This window comes from Grampus griseus (genome assembly GCF_964374135.1).
Source record: "Grampus griseus genome assembly, chromosome: 1".
NCBI classification, from domain to species: Eukaryota; Metazoa; Chordata; class Mammalia; order Artiodactyla; family Delphinidae; genus Grampus; species Grampus griseus.
In genome coordinates, this window is record NC_139017.1 from 110057448 (window position 1) to 110083155 (window position 25708).

The 25708-nt window shown below is 36.5% G+C and overlaps 1 protein-coding gene across 6 annotated transcripts in view; it reads left to right on the plus strand.

Annotated features, from left to right (window-relative positions):
- The window catches only part of TTLL7 (tubulin tyrosine ligase like 7), a 160339-nt gene that overhangs the window by 81072 nt on the left and 53559 nt on the right, over nt 1-25708 (plus strand). For 5 of the 6 annotated variants that reach the window (XM_082656213.1, XM_082656215.1, XM_082656217.1 and 2 more), the window contains 2 exons: nt 3506-3664; nt 14377-14471. In XM_082656213.1, the coding sequence (XP_082512339.1) occupies nt 3506-3664; nt 14377-14471 (254 nt within the window). The remainder of the gene's footprint in view (nt 1-3505; nt 3665-14376; nt 14472-25708) is intronic. The other variant, XM_082656216.1, reaches the window with a different exon arrangement.

Sequence of the window (25708 nt, forward strand, 5' to 3'; positions counted from 1 at the left end):
ATATATTTAAATAAAAATATTGTGGAAAATGGATGTGAAAGTTCATTGTTGGTTGAACTTGGTTCTCTTGAGAAAATCAGAGAAAAAATCAGCATCATTATATTTATTCCTTTTCTTAGTGTTTTGTTAGTTTGAATCTTTTTAAAAATCTTATTTTCTGTCTCACAGAATGTAAACCGGAAGATACTTAGGTGTCAGACAAGTAAAAAGGAGTTAAGTAGCCTGGATAGAAGAAAATAGGGCAGGCTGAGAACGGTGGTCATTTGAAGAGCGTAAGCGGTCTAAAGGGGATAGATATCACTCAGCACCAGCCTATTGGTGCCATGTGGTATTTTGGGCCCAGTGTGCCTCATTCTCTAATTTGTCAATAGATGCCCTAAGTCTCCTGATTTATAAATGTTGGCAACAAATTCAAAATTTTTAAAAATTTAGGGGTCCCATCAAATTTTAAAGTTTGTCATTTGGGTTTGGTCAGATTCTCACCAACTTGTTAACTTTCTTTTATGTCTTCCCGAGAGACTAAATATTGATACATCCAAACAAGAAATTTGATTCCAACAATGCCGTTTATTTATCTATTTACTTTATCAAGGCCAGTTTTTTGGAAATTCCAAAAAATATTCTAATAATGATAGTTTACTATCATGTGGGTCAGAAACATCAAAGTGGTAAAATTTGCAATTTTGATACAGTAGCTCAATGATGGAAGATCTACTTGGTGATACCTGGATGATTTAATGAATGGGTCATTTGGTGACTAGCTCAGAGAGACCAAGAAAGTTTTAGATGCCCTCTGGTATTCTTTTTCTTTACCAGATTCTTCACTTCTTATGAGTTTGATTGTTCAGGGAAGTCTTTGTGAAAAGGTGCAATCTGTTGGGTTGCCTTGGTGAGGAATGTACGGAGAGAATCAGTCAGAGAGAAAAATGGATATCATTAGCTTTACAGACATTGGTTTTAAGTGGTACTTTCCCCACATAATTGAATTAGGACAAGGTATACAACTAAGACTAATACTAATAAGAGTATGGAAATTAACTCCTCAGAGCTTAAAATATAATTTTCAGATATTACCTGAACATAGCAATTGCCGGCCTATTAAGCTCTGATACACTGCATGATCATTTCTATAAATGGGTAAATTTTGCATCATTCTTGCCTACATTTGTTAAAATGTATATTAATAAATCTATAAGTAACCAATTAATAAATAATAACATTAACTTTTCCAAGTACCTTCTTACAATTATCTTGTCAAACTATCTGCACTTATGTAATTCTTTTAAGAATTGAAATTTGTCATGGACCTTAATAGATAAGTAGTACTTTTTCTTGTTAAGAATTGCATGTACTTACAGATGTCTGTTGAAGGTGAATCAATAGGATAGTATAAAAAGAGAATAAGAGGAGATGAAGAAGGCAATTGTGCAATAAATTTTTATCTTAATAGTTTACTAATTTCATGAATTTAACTTAGAACTTTTTTTCGGTGACTACTTTATTGATGGTAATTTCTCTAAAAAGTAGCTGTCTGCATATGAAAACTAACATTCAGCAATACCTTCTATGAAGAACAGATATATGTGCTTTTGTGCTGGTCAAGAATAAATAAGAAATCAACAGAAAAGCAGGCCATGGAGGTTAAAAATGACTTTAATCACTCATAAGATCATCCTTAATGAATGCTTTTTATATACTTCGGGTACAAATCTACAAAATCATCTTTCAAAGCAATGTTGGAAATTCTCAAAAGCATTAGTGGAATTTGATTTGATTAGTGGAATTTGTATTTGGTTGTATCATTACTGATTTCACATATACCTGCAATCTTGCCTCTGGATTCCTAAAATTGTGCTGTTTTTATGTAGTAAAAACACAGATTTGTGATCCAGAGTCTAAATATTCATTCCCCCTCACTCTGCCCCCCCATCTCCCCACCTGTCTTGTTTCACATAGACACTTACTAGTCAAGGTTTTAACTTCTTTTTCCTACTCAGGTGATTTCAGTAATATCTCAAGATTTATATAATGTGGACTTTTCTTTTTTATCCTCACATACTGTGGTGCTACCACACATTTGTTATTTTGAATAGAATTTTCTAAGAACAGCCTCTTGTGGCATCTCTGATATCCCCAAATACGTTCTGGGTTGGGATTCTTGGTAACAGCGAGGTTAACTTCATCTTCCATTTCTTTCTCTCATAATAAATACTGCTCCCACCAGACAGCTGAATGTTTGTGTCTGACCAGATATATGAGGTGGAATTCCAGAAGAATAATAGAATAAATATAACTACAGTAGTTCAGTTGCTAACCCCTCTTGATGGTTTACTCTGTTCTAGGCACTATGCTAAGAGTTATACATGGAGTCTCATTTTGTCCTTCCATCAGTCTTTTGCAGCAGGTATTATTGCTATTGCCAGTTTACATTTTAGAAAAATGAGACAAAGTTTAAGCAACATGACTGAGGATGCACATCTAACAAGTAGCAAAGCCTGGGATAAAGCCAGAAAGTCAACTTTGGAGCCATTTTCTTAACTGCCATGCTATATTGCCTGTACCTGTAGAATGGGAGTTAAAAAGACAGTATATTCTAAGCAAAAACCAGCAAGACAGCTTTTCCACAATCCATAGCTTGTTCTCAAACTTCGGTAAACCAACTTTTTCTTTTATTAGCATTAGTAACTCACCCTAGTAGTATTATGTGTTCTCACAGAAAATGTTGACAGCTAGTTTGTTAATTGGCAGTACTCTGATTTCAGATAAACCTTATGAACAACAGAATCATCACTGCACAGAGAAACCCAGCTCTCCTAGATTCTGTCCTCTTGACCTTTCAGGCTTTGTCTAAGTGGAGGTTCTATAATGTTGTTTGTGAAATAGTTTTCTCTCCTTGGAAGTTTACTCTCCTTGTCTTCCCTCCCATCCCCTTGCCTTCTGTATGGTTTCTGAGAAGGCAAGCATGTGATCCTACCTTACTTATTTAACAAATACAAGCCGCATTCATAAATTTTTATTTGTTCACAGGTGATCTTGAGCATTTACTAAATGCCAGGCACTATTGTTAAGCACTGGGAATGGGGTTGTAAATAATACAGACAAGGACTCTGTTTTAACAAAAAAAAGAAAAAGATCAGCTTGTCCTATGCTGTGTAGTGACACAGTAATGAATGATGTATGGGTGCCTACTTTTGACTCAGGGGTCAGGGACGGACTCTCTGAGTATCAAGGGGCCAGACATGGGAATATTGGGGGAAGAGTGTTCCAGGAAGAGGGATCAGCTAGTGTGAGAGGCCTAGAGAAGAGGAGCATGGCTGGAGTACAGTGGGCAGGGGGAGAGTTGGGTGAGATGAGGTCAGAGCAGTGGCAGGGGTTAGGTGCCACAGAGCTTTGTGAACCTGGCCAGGATGCTAGTTGGTAAGTCCAGGCCTGATTTCCAAGTATGTAAATGAGATACAAAGAAATAAGGCTTTTCATCTTTTTTTTTAAATGACAATCTTTACAGGAATTGGTGGTAAAGACTCTGATTGTAGCAGAACCTCATGTCCTGCATGCATATCGAATGTGCAGACCTGGTCAACCTCCAGGAAGTGAAAGTGTCTGCTTCGAAGTCCTGGGATTTGATATTTTGTTGGATAGAAAACTAAAGCCATGGCTTCTGGAGGTAAGGCATTTCTTTAAGAAGAAAGAGAACTGATCTCTATTCTTTTTTTTTTTTTCTTTTGAATTTTATTTTATTTTTTTTAAACAGCAGATTCTTATTAGTCATCCATTTTATACACATCAGTGTATACATGTCAATCCCAATCGCCCAATTCAGCACACCACCACGCCCACCCCCCTGTGGCTTTCCCCCCTTGGTTTCCATACGTTTGTTTTCTATATCTGTGTCTCAATTTCTGCCCTGCAAACCAGTTAATCTGTACCATTTTTCTAGTTTCCACATATATGCGTTAATATACGATATTTGTTTTTCTCTTTCTGACTTACTTCACTCTGTATGACAGTTTCTAGATCCATCCACGTCTCAACAAATGACCCAATTTCGTTCCTTTTTATGGCTGAGTAATATTCCATTGTATATATGTACCACATCTTCTTTATCCATTCGTCTGTTGGTGGGCATTTAGGTTGCTTCCATGACCTGGCTATTGTAAACAGTGCTGCAATGAACATTGGGTGCATGTGTCTTTTTGAATTATGGTTTTCTCTGGGTATATGCCCAATAGTGGGAATGCTGGATCATATGGTAATTCTATTTTTAGTTTTTTAAGGAACCTCCATACTGTTCTCCATAGTGGCCGTATCAATTTACATTCCCATCAACAGTGCAAGAGGGTTCCCTTTTCTCCACACCCTCTCCAGCATTTGTTGTTCGTAGATTTTCTGATGATGCCCATTCTAACTGGTGTGAGGTGATACCTCATTGTAGTTTTGCAACTACATTTCTCTAATAATTAGTGATGTTGAGCAGCTTTTCATGTGCCTCTTGGCCATCTGTATGTCTTCTTTGCAGAAATGTCTATTTAGGTCTTCTGCCATTTTTGGATTGGGTTGTTTGTTTTTTTAATATTGAGCTGCATGAGCTCTTTATATATTTTGGAGATTAATCCTTTGTCCATTGATTCATTTGCAAATATTTTCTCCCATTCTGAAGGCTGTGTTTTTGTCGTTTATGGTTTCCTTTGCTGTGCAAAAGCTTTGAAGTTTCATTAGGTCCCATTTGTTTATTTTTGGGTTCACTTCCATTTCTTTGGGAGGTGGGTCAAAAAGGATCTTGGTGTGATTGATGTCATAGAGTGTTCTGCCTATGTTTTCCTCTAAGAGTTTTATAGTGTCCAGTCTTACATTTAGGTCTTTAATCCATTTTGAGTTTATTATTATGTATGGTGTTAGGGAGTGTTCTAATTTCATTCTTTTGCATGTAGCTGTCCAGTTTTCCCAGCACCATTTATTGAAGAGACTGTATTTTCTCCATTATATATCCTTGCCTCCTTTTTCATAGATTAGTTGACCATAGGTGTGTGGGTTTACCTCTGGGCTTTCTGTCTTGTTCCATTGATCTGTGTTTCTGTTTTTGTGCCAGTACCATATTGTCTTGATTACTATAGCTTTGTAGTATAGTCTGAAGTCAGTGAGTCTGGTTCCTCCAGCTCTGTTTTTTTTCCCTCAAGAATGCTTTGGCTATTTGGGGTCTTTTGTTTCTCCATACAAATTTTAACATTTTTTCTTCTAGTTCTGTAAAAAATGCCATTGGTAATTTGATAGGGATTGCATTGAATCTGTACATTGCTTTGGGTAGTATAGTCATTTTCACAATTTTGATTCTTCCAATCCAAGAACATGGTATATCTCTCCATCTGTTGGTATCATCTTTAATTTCTTTCATCAGTGTCTTATAGTTTTCTGCATACAGGTCTTTTGTCTCCCTAGGTAGGTTTATTCCTAGGTATTTTATTGTTTTTGTTGTTTTGGTAAATGGGAGTGTTACTATAATTTCTCTTTCAGATTTTTTATCATTAGTGTATAGGAATGCAAGACATTTCTGTGCATTAGTTTTGTATCCTGCAACTTTACCAAATTCATTGATTAGCTGTAGTAGTTTTCTGGTGGCATCTTTAGGATTCTCTATGTATAGTATCATGTCATCTGCAAACAGTGACAGTTTTACTTCTTCTTTTCCAATTTGGATTCCTTTTATTTCTTTTTCTTCTTTGATTGCCATGGCTAGGACTTCCAAAACTATGTTGAATAATAGTGGTGAGAGTGGACATCCTTGTCTTGTTCCTGATCTTAGAGGAAATGCTTTCAGTGTTTCACCATTGAGAACGATGTTTGCTGTGGGTTTGTCGTATATGGCCTTTATTATGTTGAGGTAGGTTCCCTCTATGCCCACTTTCTGGAGAGTTTTTATCATAAATGGGTGTTGAATTTTGTCAAAAGCTTTTTCTGCATCTATTGAGATGATCATATTGTTTTTATTATTCAATTTGTTATTTATTATTCAATTTGTTAATATGGTGTATCACATTGATTGATTTGCTTATATTGAAGAATCCTCGCATCCCTGGGATAAATCCCACTTGATCATGTTGTATGATCCTTTTAATGTGTTGTTGGATTCTGATTGCTAGTATTTTGTTGAGGATTTTTGTATCTATATTCATTAGTGATTTTGGTCTGTAATTTTCTTTTTTTGTAGTATCTTTGTCTGGTTTTGGTATCAGTGTGATGGTGGCCTAATAGAATGAGTTTGGGACTGTTCCTTACACTAAAATTTTTTAGAAGAGTTTGAGAAGGATGGGTGTTTGCTCTTCTCTAAATGTTTGATAGAATTCACCTGTGAAGCCTTCTGGTCCTGGACTTTTGTTTGTTGGAAGACTTTTAATCACAGTTTCAATTTCATTACTTGTGATTGGTCTGTTCATATATTCTGTTTCTTCCTCGTTCAGTCTTGGAAGGTTATACCTTTCTAAGAATTTGTCCGTTTCTTCCAGGTTGTCCATTTTATTGGCAAAGAGTTGCTTGTAGTAGTCTCTTAGGATGCTTTGTATTTCTGTGGTGTCTGTTATAACTTCTCCTTTTTCATTTCCGGTTTTATTGATTTGAGTCCTCTCCCTTCTTTTCTTGATGAGTCTGGCTAACGGTTTATCAATTTTGTTTATCTTCTCAAAGAACCAGCTTTTAATTTTACTGATCTTTGCTTTGTTTTCTTTGTTTCTATTTCATTTATTTCTGCTCTCATCTTGATGAGTTCTTTCCTTCTGCTAACTTTGGGTTTTGTTTGTTCTTCTTTCTCTGGTTTCTTTAGGTGTAAGGTTAGATTGTTTATTTGAAATTTTTCTTGTTTCTTGAGGTAGGCTTGTTATAAACTTCCCACTAGAACTGCTTTTGCAGTTCTATGTTTTGGATCATCGTGTTTCATTGTCTTTTGTCTCTACGTATTTTTTGATTTCCTATTTGATTTCTTGCGTGATCTATTGGTTATTTAGTAACGTATTGTTTAGCCTCCATGTGTTTGTGTTTTTTACGGTTTTTTCCCTGTAATTTATTTCTAATCTTATAGCATTGTGGTCAGAAAAGATGCTTGATATGATTTCAATTTTCTTAAATTTACCGAGGCTTGATTTGTGACCCAAGATGTGATCTATCCTGGAAAATGTTCCATGCGCACTTGAGAAGAAAGTGTAATCTCCTGTTGTTAGATGGAATGTCCTATAAATATCAATTAAATCTATCTGGTCTATTGTGTTATTTATAGCTTGTGTTTTCTTATTTACTTTCATTTTGGATGATCTGTCCATTGGTGTAAGTGAGGTGTTCAAGTTCCCCACTATTACTGTGTTACGGTCGATTTCTTCTTTTATAGCTGTTAGCAGCTGCCTTATGTATCGAGGTGCTTCTATGTTGGGTGCATATATATTTATAATTCTTATATCTTCTTCTTGGATTGATCCCTTGATCATTATGCAATGTCCTTCCTTGTCTCTTGTAATATTCTTTATTTTAAAGTCTATTTTATCTGATATGATTGTTGCTACTCCAGCTTTCTTTTGATTTCTATTTGCATGGAGTATCTTTTTCCATCCCATCACTTTCAGTCTGTATGTATCCCTAGGTCTGAAGTGGGTCTCTTGTAGATAGCATATATATGGGTCTTGTTTTTGTAACCATTCAGTGAGCCTGTGTCTTTTGGTTGGAGCATTTAATCCATTCATGTTTAAGGTAATTATCGATATGTATGTTCCTGTGAACATTTTCTTAATTGTTTTGGGTTTGTTTTTGTAGGTCCTTTTCTTCTCTTGTGTTTCCCAGTTAGAGAAGTTTCTTTAGCATTTGTTGTAGAGATGGTTTGGTGGTTTTGAATTCTCTTAGATTTTGCTTGTCTGTAAAGCTTTTGATATCTCCATCGAATCCGAATGAGATCCTTGCTGGGTAGACTAATCTTGGTTGTAGGTTTTTACCTTTCATCACTTTAAGTATATCATGCTAATCCCTTCTGGCTTGTAGAGTTTCTGCTTAGAAATCAGCTGTTAACCTTATGGGAGTTCCTTTGTATGTTATTTGTTGTTCCTCCCTTGCTGCTTTCAATAATTTTTCTTTGTTTTTAACTTTGGCTAATTTGATTTTATGTGTCTCGGCATGTTTCTCCTTGGGTTTATCCTCTATGGGATTCTCTGTGCTTCGTGGACTTGGGTGGCTATTTCCTTTCCCTTGTTAGGGAAGTTTTCGACTATAATCTCTTCAAATATTTTCTCTGGTCCTTTCTGTCTCTCTTCTCCTTCTGGGACCCCTATATGCAAATGTTGTTGTGTTTAATGTTGTCCCAGAGGTCTCTTAGGCTGTCTTCATTTCTTTTCATTCTTTTTTCTTTATTCTGTTCCGCAGCAGTGAATCCCTCCATTCTGTCTTCCAGGTCACTTATCCATTCTTCTGCCTCAGTTATTCTGCTATTGATTCCTTCTAGTGTATTTTTCACTAAAGTTATTGTATTGTTCATCTTTGTTTGTTTGTTCTTTAATTCTTCTAGATCTTTGTTGAACATTTCTTGCCTCTTCTCGATCTTTGCCTCCATTCTTTTTCCGAGGTCCTGGATCATCTTCACTATCATTATTCTGAGTTCTTTTTCTGGAATGTTGTCTATCTCCACTTTATTTAGTTCTTTTTCTGGGATTTTATCTTGTTCCTTCATCTGGACATAGCCCTCTGCCTTTTCATCTTTTCTGTCTTTCTGTGAATGTGGTTTTTGTTCCACAGGCTGCAGGATTGTAGTTCTTCTTGCTTCTGCTGTCTGCCCTCTGGTTGATGAGGCTTGTGCAAGTTTCCTGATGGGAGGGACTGGTGGTGGGTAGAGCTGACTGTTGCTCTGGTGGGCAGAGCTCAGCAAAACTTTAATCTGCCTGACTGCTGATGGATGTGGCTGGGTTCCCTCCCTGTTTGTTGTTTGGCCTGAGGCAACCCAACACTGCAGCCTACCTGGGCTCTTTGGTGGGGCTAATGGCAGACTCTGGGAGGGCTCATGCCAAGGAGTACTTCCCAACCTTCTGCTGCCAGTGTCCTTGTTCCCACGGTGAGCCACAGCCACCACCCACCTCTGCAGGAGACCCTCCAACACTAGCAGGTAGGTCTGGTTCAGTCTCCCCTGGGGTCACTGCTCCTTCTCCTGGGTCCCGATATGCACACTACTTTGTGTGTGCCCTCCAAGAGTGGAGTCTCTGTTTCCCCCAGTCCTGTCGAAGTCCTGCAATCAAATCCTGCTAGCCTTCAAAGTCTGATTCTCTAGGAATTCCTCCTCCCATTGGTGGATCCGCAGGTTGGGCAGCCTGACGTGGGGTCAGAACCTTCACTCCAGTGGGTGGACTTCTGTGGCATAAGTGTTCGCCAGTCTGTGAGTCACCCACCAGCAGTTATGGGATTTGATTTTTTTGCGATTGTGCTCCTCCTGCCATCTCATTGTGGCTTCTCCTTTGTCTTTGGATGTGGGGTATCTTTTTTGGTGAGTTGCAGTGTCTTCCTGTTGATGATTGTCCAGCAGCTAGTTGTGATTCTGGTGTTCTCGCAAGAGGGAGTGAGAGCACATCCTTCTACTCTGCCATATTGGTTCAGGGCCCCTGTGATCCCTATTCTTGTGTACTAAAACAAATGTTTCTTACATGTGTACTTGGCACAGTTGTTTCATTAACTGAGCAGACAGAAGACTGAATAGAGTATGTGGGAGGAAGAGAATGAGCATTCGGGGAATAGAACAGTTCCGATAGTGGGTCAGTGTATTTAATCCTACTTTTCCCAAATTAGTACTGGGTGAATTTCTAGGTTAGGCATTTTGCATATACACATGGATCTGCTTTTACTGATTTGTTGTCTACTCTCTCCACTATTTTCTCAGCCTCACAGCTCTACCACTTCATGACTTCTGGTTGTTGTCTTTCCTCTCCGTGGGTGCCTAGGCTGCAGGACTGTAGTTCCCTGCCTTCAGTGTGTCTCCCCTTCAAACTCTCTAGGAGGAGAGAGGCTCCAATTAGTTCATTAATCAGTAGTTAATACTTCACACCCCAGGTGACATGAATTCTCCTTTAAGGCCATATTACGTGCCTGGGGCTCCCCTCATGTCTAGCCTGTGAACTGTGCCTTTGGGCTTGCTCCCAGACCCTGGTTTGGTCAGAGTCATCATTATTTTTCTTCCATTATAAAAGATCATTTGGAAAATATAGAATAATATAAAGGCAAAATAAAAATAATGTCTAAGATTTCTGTACCTTTTCAGTCATGTTTGTATTTATATTGTATACAGAAGAAACCTTGGAAGTCACACAGTACCACATCCAGCAATTCCCCTAAGCTCCCTGATCATAGAGTATGTGGCTCTGATCATCGAGCTCCATGGTCATAGATCACATGGCCACAGAATACTGTGTTTAGGAAACTTTGTCAGGAAAATAACACCTACCTAAACAGTGTTTACTAGATTAGTTACATTTTAAGGAAAATATTACTATAGAAGATATCATCAACAACTACCTGTCATTTTAAGCTGGTTATCTCTTTTTTTGTTAATGATTTAGAAGTTAGAAGTTATATCTGTAATATCAAGGTTTGCAAAAGCAAATTGAATGAGTGATAGGTGAGATCAAGACACTCAAAATATATTTTTAGGAAAGAACACTTTTCCAGTTTGAGGGCTACTGGTTTCATTTGTGTGTGTGTTGAATCTACTATGAGCAAATAATGTGTATTATATTTCCAATCAAATACAGTTCTGTCAGGTATTCAAATTTTGCTCCTGCCTGGGTCCTAGAAATATGATAAATGTGAAGAATTTTGATTATCATTTTGCTTCCTCCATTCCTTGGATATGAAAGCACTTGACTCTGGACTATGGCCCTTCACCTAAGGCCTAACATTTTCTTCCTTTTATTTTGCTGTTTTCCTCTTCTTACTTTCCTTTCCTGTTTTTACCTGTATTTTTTTTTTTTTCTGCCCCTGTTGCTTGTCTTTTAGCCTTGATGGAGTGGGAAAGAAGTGAAGGCAGTATGCATGAAGTAGAACTGAAAGGATAGCAAGGAATAATGATTTTATATATATTTTATTTACCTGTTTTTAAAAGCACTTGCCTAACTGGAGCTTACCATTAGCTTGGTAGATCCGAATTGACTAAATGGTTCTGTATTTTTTAAAGGCTCAGAAATACTATTGTTTACATTCATGTTTCTTTATACTTTATTTTCTCCATCATTTCCAGATCAATAAGAACCATTAAAAAACTCCACAATAACTTCTTTTCATTTTCTATTCATTCTTTCATCATATTCAGATCAATCATAACCATTTAAAAACTCCACAATAACCAACAGCTGTGGATAATGAACATTTATTATATCAAAACAGTTTAAAGAATCTTATTTAGATCTTCCTTTGTATTTTCTCCCGGCTGCAATCATAGTACTTCTAATATACATTGGTTAAAAACCTTTTGGCGCCATCAAGTGGAATTAGGTGGAGAGTGCCTCTGAACATGTTAACTTTTAGTTGACTGGAATAATTGCAGGCAATGATTCGTAGTGGCAAATTGCAGAAATTTTCAATCATAGAAAACATTTTTAGGGAAAAACATGGAAATTGAGTGGAGTATAAATATAATGCTAATATTTTAAGTATCCTTGAATTAATTTCAACAAATCATTGGGCCAGATGGTGGAGATAGAAGAAAAATAAGGTTGTCCTGGTCTAGTGGGGACTCAGATATGTGTTTATGCTAGTATTTACAAGTATAAGTAGGGAATAAGGAGCCAGCACAAGCAGAGTGATTAATCTCTCTGTGTACATGTGTAAATTTGAGAGTTAAAAAAATGTCTTTGCAGAAGAGGGAACACCTGAGGAGTATTTAAGGTGGTAGAAAGTGGGGTAGGGGCTGGGGCTGGGAGAAGTTACTGGTCGGAGGAAACAGCACTAATTTAGGAGCACAGAATCTATTATGGAAACTTTTATGTGTGCATGAAATGATTGTGCTTATCTTGATAATAAAACTGTGATTTGGTTGGTTAATAAATAGTATTTATTAATTTAATTTGCTTTCTAATAATTTTCCTTTTTGCACGCATTTACAAGCTGCTGAGCTTTAAGACTCTAACACTTGTGGGTTTTGTTTGTTTTACAGTTGGGTTAGGAAATGAGAACCAAAAGAAGCCGTCCACATTATAGAATAGAACTTGGGCTGGAACCCTAATTTTCAGCGTTTCTTCTGTCAGCCATTTGTGGTTTTTCTTTTATTTTTTTCTTTACCTTTCTCATAAAACTTAAAGAAAAAATCCAAAATGTTAATTGAATTAAGTTTTTCTACCTTTCCATGTATTAGTTTATTTGATGTGTAGGTACATTTCTTGATAGACCAATTTCTCTTGCATGAGAGTAGAGTGAAGAATCTGAAATAGAAAAGAGAGAGGGTCTGAGATTATGTTGTACCAAGACTGTCTACCATCCTGGAGGAGGGATATGCTTGGCAGAATTCCAGACTGCAGTTTTAGAATGAAGCACTGAGGAATTCTATAAAGATAGATAACATTTCAGTAAACCACTTAATCATCAGTTCAAAAATGTTTTTTTTTAATAATCCTGTTACATGTAGTAGCAGAACTATCTTTGTTTTTCAAATTCCAGAGATTTGAATCAGTATTGAATGGTTGAAACTTTTTTCATATAAAAATATTACTTTACCCTTTCTCTGTACTTGTAAGAGGAAATACTTGGAGCTTTAAAGTAGTAGATTAATAAACTTCCTTTTTCAAATTTACCTGGAATAAATGGATGTTCTTGCAATTACCAAGCTATTCTATTCCCGTTGAGACCACATCACACAGACAAGAATATGTTCATCACCTTCTATATCAGAAATCAGCAAAGGCATAATATAGTAAGGCATTTCTCTATTGAAAAAAATACAGTTTGCCATAATTCTACACAAGGAATACCAGGTAACTATCAAAATGATGACATGAAAGATTTTCACAATACATTATTAAGAGAAAACCTTGGATTATAAAGTAGTATATTTAGTATAGAGATATATTGGAAGGCAAATGAATATTATAAAATGTATACATAGCAAATATCTGGAGCACCATTTATCAAATGGTTAACAAGACACAAGGTAGTGGAATTGCTGGTGATCTTTCTGTGTTTGTTTGGCTTTTGTTTCTAATTTTTCTGCAGTGATCTTGTGCCACATTTATAATTAGAGGCATTTGTATTCCTGGATGATTTCTTAAGTGTAATGTGGCATTTCCTTCAGCTGCCAGTTGTAAAATGCGTGTTGTCAGTTATCTTGTCTTTTGTGCTGATGGTTTTGTATAAGATGACCCTCCTCTATGAGGAGTAGCATGCATGTTTTTTGAGATAGCCTGTGGAGTTAGTTGGTGGTCATGAAGCAAAGCTGTAGTTTTGAACTCAGCAGTGTTCTCACCAACTGAGTTAATTGAGTAAGTAATTTTCTTAAACATCTGCTATCCCAATTACATTTTCATAACAACAACAACAACAACAATAAAATCCAAAACAACAAAGACAAAAACAAACACTCCAGCTCTTGAAGTGATAATATATTGTATACTAGATTTCAGGGTATATGTAGTTACTTCTTATTTTTCTTCTTAGTGAAATCTTAGAAATGATGTGGGAAAGAACAACCACAAATGGCTCAGTTATTCCCATGACTCCTTAAACAGTTAGAAAAGCTCATAGAGGTTAGTTTGCAGCTACCTTTAATGATATCCTCTGAGTAATTTCAATGAAATGAAATGAAAATTGATGAATTATTGTCTGACCCAGGAAGAAAGAAATACAATTTATTTTTCAGGCAACAATAGACATATTCATCCAGAAGATCTGAAAGCAGTGAAAAGAGGGCACTGATAATTTCAATATGGGAAATACATACATGAATATAATTATTACTATATTGGTAATATCCCTATTATTTTTTGTTCCATTTTTATTATTGTTATTGTTATTACTGGCCCTCCAACCTTTTTGTCTGGATGAGTCACTTTAACTTCCTAAAGTTAAGACCTAGAGTTCATGGAGTAATAGATTGGAGAGAGTGGAGAGGAGGGAGAAGACAGATATGCTGACTGAACGTCTGAAGCTAAAGCAGCAGGGGGAAGGGGCAGTGATGACAGTCAATTCCTTGCAACTCTTTGACTTAAGGTGTTGGGGAAGGGAGGAGTGGCAATGGTGACTGGGCCATCTACCATATAGTGCTTTGAGATTTATTGTAGAGTCCTTCTACTGGTTGGGGATCCCACATTAAATTAACAAATTTGTACTGCATATTGATTGACCTACCAACATTTGTTTACTTATTGTTTTCTTTGTAAATTTCAGATCAATCGAGCTCCAAGCTTTGGAACTGATCAGAAAATAGACTATGATGTAAAAAGGGGAGTGCTGCTAAATGCACTGAAGCTACTAAATATCAGGTAAAGTGTTTCCTCCATCTTCTGGAATTTTTGTCACCATATTTGGCATAGAACAATCATTTGTAAGTAGAATTGTCTTGTAATTTTAGTATTTTGTATTGTGAATTTCTTGATTCCATTCTTCAAACCCATTTAGTTTTCTTCTTTTTAAATATCTTTTCCTCTTCTCCTGACCTCAGCTTCTCCTTCTCCCCATATTATTTGAACCTACAGTAAATATGCTTAAATTGCATTGTTGGTATAATACAGACTATGGGGTGGAATTGGAGAATACCTTAGGCAACCTTCTGGACTGTTTTCCTCACCTCACAAGAAAAAACTAAAGCACAAAGGTCACTCAGGGAGTTAAAAAACCTCAAAAATGCATTTCCAACCTTTCTGTCCAAAGGTCTTTCCACTGTATCATGCTGCCTGGGTAAACAGAGAAGAAAAGAGAAGCAGTTAAGTGAGAGTTAACCTTCCCATTGAACAGCATTAACAGGATTTCCTTCGTTTTTAAGGCTGAATAATATTCCATCTTATATATACCACATTTTTTATCCATCCATTGCAGAACATTTAGGTTGTTTCCATGTCTTAGATGTTGTGCATAATGCTGCAGTGAACATGGGAATGTGGGTATCTTTAGATCATATACCCACAGGGTATCTGTTGAATCCTGGTTCAACAGGATCAGTCAAATCCTGATTTCAACTTCTTTAAATATATACCCAGAACTGGGATTGCTGCATCAATAGAATATTATTAGTTTGGTTGAAGCATACATAATCATGAATGTCAAATGTTTGAAATCTTATTATGTGGTAAGCTTTGGCTCATTATGAAAAAAATTGTTAGAAGTTTAACTGAACTGCTTAATGAGGTAGTGAGTTGTCTGCTATTATAAGTGTTCAAATAGCATTTAGGATCACATCTTGGGTCACAAATCAAGCCTCAGTAAATTTAAGAAAATTGAAATCATATCAAGCATCTTTTCTGACCACAACATATGATATTAGAAATGAATTACAGGGGAAAAACAGTAAAAAACACAAACACATGGAGGCTAAACAATACGTTACTAAATAAGCAAGAGATCACGTAAGAAATCAAATAGGAAATCGAAAAATACCTAGAGACAAATGACAATGAAAACACGATGATCCAAAACCTATGGGATGCAGCAAAAGCAGTTCTAAGAGTGAAATTTATAGCTATACAAGCCTACCTTAAGAAATAAGAAAAATCTCAAGTAAACAATCTAACCGTACACCTAAAGGAACTAGAGAAAGAAGAACAAACAAAACCCAAAATTAGCAGAGGGAAAGAAATCATAAAGACCAGAGCAGAAATAAATGAAATAGGAACAAAGAAAACAATAGCAAAGATCAATAAAACTAAAATCTGGTTCTTTGAGAAGATAAACAAAACTGATAAACCATTAGCCAGACTCATGAAGAAAAAGAAGGAGAGGACTCAAATCAATAAAATTAGAAATGAAAAGGAGAAGTTACAACAGACACCGCAGAAATAAAAGCATCCTAAGAGACTACTACAAGCAACTCTGTGCCAATAAAATGGACAACATGGAAGAAATGGACAAATTCTTAGAAAGGTATAACCTTCCAAGGCTGAACCAGGAAGAAACAGAAAATATGAACAGACCAATCACAAGTAATGAAATTGAAACTGTGATTAAAAATCTTCCAACAAACAAAAGTCCAGGACCAGATGGCTTCACAGGTGAATCCTACCAAACATTTAGAGAAGAGCTAAAACCCATCCTTCTCAAACTCTTCCAAAAAACTGGGGAGGAAGGAACACTCCCGAACTCATTATTTGAGGCCACCATCACCCTGGTACCAAAACCAAAGATACTACAAAAAAAGAAAATTACAGACCAATATCACTGATGAATTTAGATGCAAAAATCCTCAACAAAATACTAGCAAACAGGGGCTTCCCTGGTGGCGCAGTGGTTGAGTCCTCCTGCCGATGCAGGGGATGCGGGTTCGTGCCCCGGTCCGGGAGGATCCCACATGCCGTGGAGCAGCTGGACCCGTGAGCCACGGCTGCTGATCCTGTGCGTCCGGAGCCTGTGCTCCGCAACGGGAGAGGCCACAACAGTGAGAGGCCCGCGTACCGCAAAAAAAAAAAAAAAAAAATACCAGCAAACAGAATCCAACAACACATTAAAAGGATCATGCACCATGATCAAGTGAGATTTATCCCAGGGATGCGAGGATTCTTCAATATATGCAAATCAATCAATGTGATACACCATATTAACAAATTGAAGAATAAAAACCATATGATCATCTCAATAGATGCAGAAAAAGCTTTTGACAAAATTCAACACCCATTTATGATAAAAACTCTCCAGAAAGTGGGCATAGAGGGAACCTACCTCAACATAATAAAGGCTATATACGACAAAGCCACAGAAAACATCGTTCTCAGTGGTGAAACACTGAAAGCATTTCCTCTAAGATCAGGAACAAGACAAGGATGTCCACTCTCACCACTATTATTCAACATAGTTTTGGAAGTCCTAGCCATGGCAATCAGAGAAGAAAAAGAAATAAAAGGAATCCAAATTGGAAAAGAAGTAAAACTGTCACTGTTTGCAGATGATATGATACTATACATAGAGAATCCTAAAGATGCCACCAGAAAGCTACTAGAGCTAATCAATGAATTTGGTAAAGTTGCAGGATACAAAATTAATGCACAGAAATCTCTTGTATTCCTATACACTATGATGAAAAATCTGAAAGAGAAATTATGGAAACACTCCCATTTACCATTGCAACAAAAAGAATAAAATACCTAGCAATAAACCTACCTAGGGAGACAAAAGACCTGTATGCAGAACACTATAAGACACTGATGAAAGAAATTAAAGATGATACCAACAGATGGAGAGATATACCATGTTCTTGGATTGGAAGAATCAAAATTGTGAAAATGACTATACTACCCAAAGCAATGTACAGATTCAATGCAATCCCTATCAAATTACCAATGGCATTTTTTACGGAACTAGAACAAAGTATCTTAAAATTTGTATGGAGAAACAAAAGACCCCAAATAGCCAAAGCAGTATTGAAGGAAAAAAACAGAGCAGGAGGAATCAGACTCCCTGACTTCAGACTATACTACAAAGCTCTAGTAATCAAGACAATATGGTACTGGCACAAAAGCAGAAACATAGATCAATGGAACAAGATAGAAAGCCCAGAGGTAAACCCACACACCTGTGGTCAACTAATCTATGTCAAAGGAGGCAAAGATATACAATGGAGAAAAGACAGTTTCTTCAATAAGTGGTGCTGGGAAGACTGGGCAGCTACATGTAAAAGACTGTAATTAGAACACTCCCTAACACCATACACAAAAATAAACTCAAAATGGATTTGAGACCTAAATGTAAGACCGGACACTATAAAACCCTTAGAGGAAAACTTTGGAAGAACACTCTTTGACATAAATCACAGCAAGATCTGTTTTGATCCACCTCCTAGAGTAATGGAAATAAAAACAAAAATAAACAAATGGGACCTAATGAAACTTAAAAGCTTTTGCGCAGCAAAGGAAACCATAAACAAGACAAAAAGACAACCCTCAGAATGGGAAAAAATATTTGCAAATGAAGCAACAGACAAAGGATTAATCTCCAAAACATATAAACAGCTCATGCAGCTTAATATTAAAGAAACAAACAACCCAATCCAAAAATGGGCAGAAGACCTAAATAGACATTTCTGCCAAGAAGACATACAGATGGCCAAGAAGCACATGAAAAGCTGGTCAACGTCACTAATTATTAGAGAAATGCAGATCAAAACTACGATGAGGTATCACCTCACACCAGTTAGAATGGGTATCATCAGAAAATCTACAAACAACAAATGCTGGAGAGGGTGTGGAGAAAAGGGAACCCTCTTGCACTGTTGGTGGGAATGTAAATTGATACAGCCACTATGGAGAACAGTATGGAGGTTTCTTAAAAACCTAAAAATAGAATTACCATATGATCCAGCAATCCCACTACTGGGCATATACCCAGAGAAAACCATGATTCAAAAAGACACATGCACCCCAGTGTTTATTGCAGCACTATTTACAATAGCCAGGTCATGGAAGCAACCTAAATGCCCATCGACAGACGAATGGATAAAGAAGATGTGGTACATATATACATTGGAATATTACTCAGCCATAAAAGGATTGAAATTTAGTCTTTTCTTGAGACGTGGATGCATCTAAAGACTGTCATACAGAGTAAAGTACGTCAGAAAGAGAAAAACAAATATCGTATATTAACGCATGTATGTGGAACCTAGAAAAATGGTACAGATGAACCGGTTTGTAGGGCAGAAGTTGAGACACAGATGTAGAGAACAAATGTATGGGCACCAAGGGGGGAAAACCGCGGTGGGGTGAGGATGGTGCTGTGCTGAATTGGGCAATTGGAATTGATATGTATACACTGATGTGTATAAAATTGATGACTAATAATAACCTGCAGTATAAAAAACAAACCAAACAAACAAAAACAAACAACTAATACTAAACTTTCTTTGGGTTATTTGTATGGAAATATGTTAATATAAATGTTTCATACATTACATGAAATTTCTAAAAATCTTATACGTTCTAGTATAATGTTATAAGTCATAATTCTAGTTATTACTTTAAAATATATATCTCAGAAGTAACTAAATTTCCTTGTCAATTGCATTATTATGAACTTTCATCAAATCTTTAACCGTGGTCATTTTTAAGTCTTTTGTCATTTACAGACAGTTCTGGGTGTATTCTGATGCTTTTGCAAAAATGTTCTTATAAAAGGGTTTCATTTTCGAGGAATTCATGGAAAAGACTCTGACAAGTACAGGTTTCTGGTAACTGACTATACTGCTGAACTGAATGAATAAGCATTTTCAGAACTCTAATGGAAAACTGATGAATTCATAAAAGTGCTAACAGAAGATCAAGATAAAAAAAATAATTACATGGGACTGAGTGAACTGATGAGGATGATTATAATTTTTGTGACTTTCTGTTTGAATAAAAAAAAATCCCTCAAGAACTCAGAGGCAAAAAATATACAACTGAATTTTCACTGCAAAGTAAAGGAGCTGTTACAGTGGAGGATTACTGGACTGAATGTCAATATTGTGACATAGTATGAGTGTGTTTCATGTTTGGCAATTGCAATCATTGTTGCTTTCGTTGTGGTCATCCATTTACAATGCTTGGTGTCAGTTTATTTTATCTCTTGTAAAAATAAAATACAGTGTGTGTGTGCGAAAAAGAAAACAAAAAACAAATAGCATTTAAGGTATTAGATTAAAGGACCTCTGAGGTCATTTAAACTCAGGAATTTTATGATCTCAGTTGGTTCTAATTGTCATTTCAGGAACTCTAAAAGAGTTGTGGGATACTTCCAAGCAATTTATTTATTTGAAATGTTTTCAAGCATTTAACAGATGCCTGATTGAGAAGTAGATTTATGTGGAAGGCATTATTAAAAAAAGATTGACATGTAAACTTGTTCAGAAATTTTCATATGGCCCCTTCTTTTGTATGATCAAGTTATGATTTGCCTAAACTCTACTGATATTTCAATTATTCTAAAGGAAATGAGGAGAAAGGAAAGAAATGTAGAATCGGAAAATTTTATTTAGCTTATACAAGTGTATCAAGTATTTTAGATTATTTAAGCAATATGCCTATACATTTTTTTGGCATATATATTGTTTAAGTAGTTCTGTCAAATGTATGACTTCCGCTTAATTTCTTAGACTCCTTTTCAAGTTTAGGGACTTCTAATTTCTCTCCTTGGCTATTTTATTGGATTCCTTCCTTCCTTCAGCACTAACCTTCACCCCGTTTTGCAGTGTCCACTCTGTTGATCTGCAAATCACTTAACAAGTATTTATTGAGTGCCCGCTACTATAGGGGTAGGTGCTGGGAGTTCAAAGTCTCGGTTTCTGGCTTGGATGACTTATTTGACAGTATACCATTTATTTAGATAGAGCTTTAAGGCAAGAAACAGGCTTAGAAGTGATGGGAGAAGGTAGAAATGAGAGATAATTCAGTCTTAAACATGTTGATTTTGAAGTGCTTTGAGACACCCAGGCAGAATTGTTAAGTGGGAGATTTGATATACAGGGCTCCAGGGGATAGAGACATCTATGTGATTGAAATCTGTATATAGATTGCTGTTGAATCCAGTGGATGAGAACATACAGTTGGAGTGTATATATTGAGAAGTAAAGTGGGGTAAGGGCAGAGCCTGAGTGATGCCAACATTTAAAGAGATATTTATAAACTCTAATATTCTGCTCAGATTGTTTCACACAATCAGATAAAGTTTAAACATTGCCTACAAAGTGTTTTTGATCTTTAGACACAAGACTTTTTTTGATCTGGCCCTTGCATATCTCGCCAATCTGATCACTTTTTGTTCTTCTCTTTTCCCTGACTTAGAATTAATTTTTCTAAGAACTCTCGTGCGATGCTGTTTCACATGTTCATGGTTTTGCGTGTATTCTTATTTAAATTTTCTCTTAGCTTTGTTCCTCTGGTGAATGTTGATTCATTTTTAAAAACCGTGGTAAAATATACTTAAACTTTACTATTGTAACCATTTTTAAGTCTGCAACTCAGTGGCGATAGGTACATTCACATTATTATGCAACCATTACCACCATCCTTCTCTGAACCTTTCTTCATTGTGCAAAACTGAAATTCTGTACCCATTAAACAACTCCCCATTTCCACCTGCCACAAGCCCCTGGCAGCCACCATTCCACTTTCTGTCTTTATGAATTTGCCTAGGTACCTCATATAAGTATAATCATACAGTATTTGCTCTTTTGTGACTGTCTTATTTCACTTAGCATAATGTCTTCAGGGTTCATCCATGTTGTAGCATGTGTCATAACTTCCTTCCCTTTTAAGGCCAAATAATATTCCATTGCATGCATATACCACATTTTTGTCAGCTAATCCTTAAATACCTAGCACAGGCCTGACTTCCTATTTGAAGCTTTTGCTGAGGCAAAGTGGTTTACTTCCTCCCTTGTGCCATCACCCTACCTACTATCACTTTTTAAAATAGCATCCATTGTACTCTATGTATTTATTCACATGCCATTGCTGACACTTGAGGGCAATGTCTCTGTCTATTCATCTTTGTATTTCCAGGGCCATATCTAGGACTAGCGTATAGTGAGTACTAAAAAAAAATTAGGTTGGAAGACAAGGGTAGGGGAAGGACATTTCATTCCAAGGTAACTCCTTGTGGTAAGATAAGGAAGTGAGGCAAGCACAGGATGTTCATAGAACTTCCAGGGATTCCATATTACAGGAGCTTGAGTGTGTGAAGCCAGCTGATTAGAAAGAGAAATCCCTTGTATGGAATCACAGAGTAATGAGTAGTGGAAAGAGCTCCAGAAACTATAAACAAAACTCCTTAGGACAGTGTGTGGATACAGCTGAATGGAAAAATGCTGATTACAATGCTAAGTGAATGGTGATCCTTTGGTCTCTGGTTAAATTTTTATTGTGGACTAAGAGTCATTAGTGCTGATTTATACCTATATTTATAGGAATCCAAACACAGTTTTTAGAATGGCAGTATTGCTCAACGCCAGAATATGGGAGCAGTCGTCTAGAGAAAATATCTGGGTGTGACTGGCTTTTCTTTGTTTCTCAGTGTGTCCAAAGGACTTTGTGAGCTTATTTCTGTTACTCTTCTTTATAGGTATGTTCTTGAGCTGTGTGTGTGTCAGTGTCCTTGTCTGTGAGTGCCGTGTTTGCTGTGAAGGTGCATATAGCTCTATGTTCATTTCTTCCACAGCATTCTCATAATATTCTCAATCCTTTTTTTTTAATTCTCCCTTCCTCTTTTCTGTCATTTCATTTTTCCTTCCTCTCTTACATTTTTTTTTCTTACCAACTGTTTGGTCTTTGTTCTTCTTTTCTCTCCTCTCCTTCCTTTAAATTGTATGGTAAATAGAAATGATTGTTCTACGTAAAATGGAATATCAAAAAAATTAAAAGTTAAGAGCTACCTAAACCACATTTCCCCTTTCCCTAAACAAAGGAAACTCATCCAGATTTAGTATTTACCATTGGAAAAATGATATTCTCAATCATCCAGTCACTAAAATCAATCTTGTTGCCATCTCAAGTTCAGCCCTTTTTGTTACTCCTCACATCTAACTAATAATAATAATTAATCACCAAAGTCATTCATTCTTCCTCTAAAATAACCCTTTGAATCTTTCCTTATTTTCTAATCTGACTGCTGCTTCCCTGGTCCAGGCTGTCATATTTTATATTTGCTAATGAAATAGCATTCCATTTGTTTTAATTTGTTTGGGCTGCTATAACAAAATACCATAGACTTAATAGGTTATAAAAAACAGAGATTTATTTCTCATGGTTCTGTAGGCTGGTGGTCCAAGATTAGGGTGCCAGTGTGGTTGAGTGTGGCCTGCTTCTGGGTCACATACTTCTTATTGTATCATCACATGGCAGAAGGGTCTAGGGAGCCCTCTGGAGTCTCTTTTATAAGGACACTAGTCCCTTTCAAGGAGGTTCCACCCTCATGGCCTAATCACCTCCCAGAGGCCCCACGTACTAATATCATCACCTTTGGGAGTTAATATTTCAACATATGGGTTTTGGGGGGGGGCACAAACATTCAGACCATAGACTATCTTAACAGCCTGCTTCTTTTCTCATCCACTTCTAAGCCACTGTACATATTGCCAAGGGATACTCTTTTTTTTTTTTTTTTTGATTTTGATTTACTTATTTTTATACAGCAGGTTCCTATTAGTTATCAGTTTTACACATATTAGTGTATATATGTCAATCCCAATCGCCCAATTCATCCCACCACCATCCACCCCCACTTTCCCCGCTTGGTGTCCATACGTTTGTTCTCTCTCTACATCTGTGTCTTTATTTCTACCTTGCAAACTGGTTCATCTGTACCATTTTTCTACATTCCACATATATGTGTTAATATATGATATTTGTTTTTCTCTTTCTGACTTAGTCTCTAGGTCCATCCACATCTCTACAAATGACCCAATTTTGTTCCTTTTTATGGCTGAGTAATATTCCATTGTATAAATGTACCACATCTTCTTTATCCATTCGTCTGTCAATGGGCATTTAAGTTGCTTCCATGACCTGGCTATTGTAAATAGCGCTGCAATGAACATTGTGATATATGACTCTTTTTGAATTATGGGTTCCTCTGGTTATATGCCCAGTAGTGGGGTTGCTGGGTCATATGGTAATTCTTTTTTTAGCTGTTTAAGGAACCTCCATGCTGTTATTCATAGTGGCTGTATCAATTTACATTCCCACCAACAGTGCAAGAGGGTTCCCTTTTCTCCACACCCTCTCCAGCATTTGTTGTTTATAGATTTTCTGACGATGCCCATTCTAACTGGTGTGAGGTGATACCTCATTGTAGTTTTGCAATTACATTTCTCTAATAATTAGTGATGTTGAGCAGCTTTTCATGTGGCTCTTGGCCATCTGTATGTGTTCTCTGCAGAAATGTCTATTTAGGTCTTCTGCCCATTTTTGGATTGGGTTGTTTGTTTTTTTAATAATGAGCTGCATGAGCTCTTTATATATTTTGGAGATTAATCCTTTGTCCGCTGATTCGTTTGCAAATATTTTCTCCCATTCTGAGGGTTGTCTTTTTGTCTTGTTTATGGTTTCCTTTGCTGTGCAAAAGCTTTTAAGTTTCATTAGGTCCCATTTGTTTATTTTTGGGTTTATTTCCATTTCTTTAGGAGATGGGTCAAAAAAGATCTTCCTGTGATTTATGTCATAGTGTTCTGCCTATGTTTTCCTCTAAGAGTTTTGTAGTGTCCGGTCTTACAGTTAGGTCTTTAATCCATTTTGAGTTTATTTTTGTGGATGGTGTCAGGGAGTGTTCTGATATCATTCTTTTACATGTAGCTGTCCTGTTTTCTCAGCATGATTTATTAAAGAGACTGTCTTTTCTCCATTGTATATCTTTGGCTCCTTTGTCATAGATTAGTTGACCATAGGTACGTGGGTTTATCTCTGGGCTTTCTATCCTGTTCCGTTGATCTATATTTCTGTTTTTGTGTCAGTACCATATTGTCTTGATTACTGTAGTTTTGTAGTATAGTCTGAAGTCAGGGAGTCTGATTCCTCCAGCTCTGTTTTTTTCCCTCAAAGTTGCTTTGGCTCTTCAGGGTCTGTTGCATCTCCATACAAATTGTAAGACATTTTTGTTCTAGTCCTGTAAAAAGTGCCATGGGTAATTTGATAGGGATTGTATTGAATCTGTAGATTGCTTTGTGTAGCATAGTCAGTTTCACAATAATGATTTTTCCAATCCAAGAATATGGCCTTTATAATGTTGAGGTAGTTTCCCTCTATACCCACTTTCTGGAGAGTTTTTACCATAAATGGGTGATGAATTTTGTCAAAAGCTTTTTCTGCATCTGTTGAGATTATCATAGGGTTTTTATTCTTCCGTTTTTTAATATGGTGTATCACATTGATTGATTTGCATATATTGAAGAATCCTTGCATCCCTGGGATGAATCCCACTTGCTTATGGTGTATGGTCCTTTTAATGTGCTGTTGGATTCTGATTGCTAGTATTTTGTTGAGGATTTTTGCATCTATATTCATCAGTGATATTGGTCTGTAATTTTCTTTTTTTGTAGTATCTTTGTCTGGTTTTGGTATCAGGGTGATGGTGGCCTCGTAGAATGAGTTTGGGAGTGTTCCATCCTCTGCAGTTTTTTGGAAGAGTTTGAGAAGGATGGGTGTGAGCTCTTCTCTAAATGTTTGATAGAATTCACCTGTGAAGCCATCTGGTCCTGGACTTTTGTTTGTTGGAAGATTTTTAATCACAGTTTCAATTTCAGTGCTTGTGATTGGTCTGTTCATATTTTTCCTTTCTTCCTGGTTCATTTTCAAAGGTTGTGCTTTTCTAAGAATTTGTCCATTTCTTCCAGGTTGTCCATTTTATTGGTGAAGAGTTGCTTGTAGTAGTCTCTTATGATGCTTTGTTTTTCCGTGGTGTCTGTTGTAACTTCTCTTTTTTCATTTCTAATCCTATTGATTTGAGTCCTCTCCCTCTTTTTCTTGATAAGTCTGGCTAAAGGTTTATCAATTTGTTTATCTTCTCGAAGAACCAGCTTTTAGTTTTATTGATCTTTGCTATTGTTTTC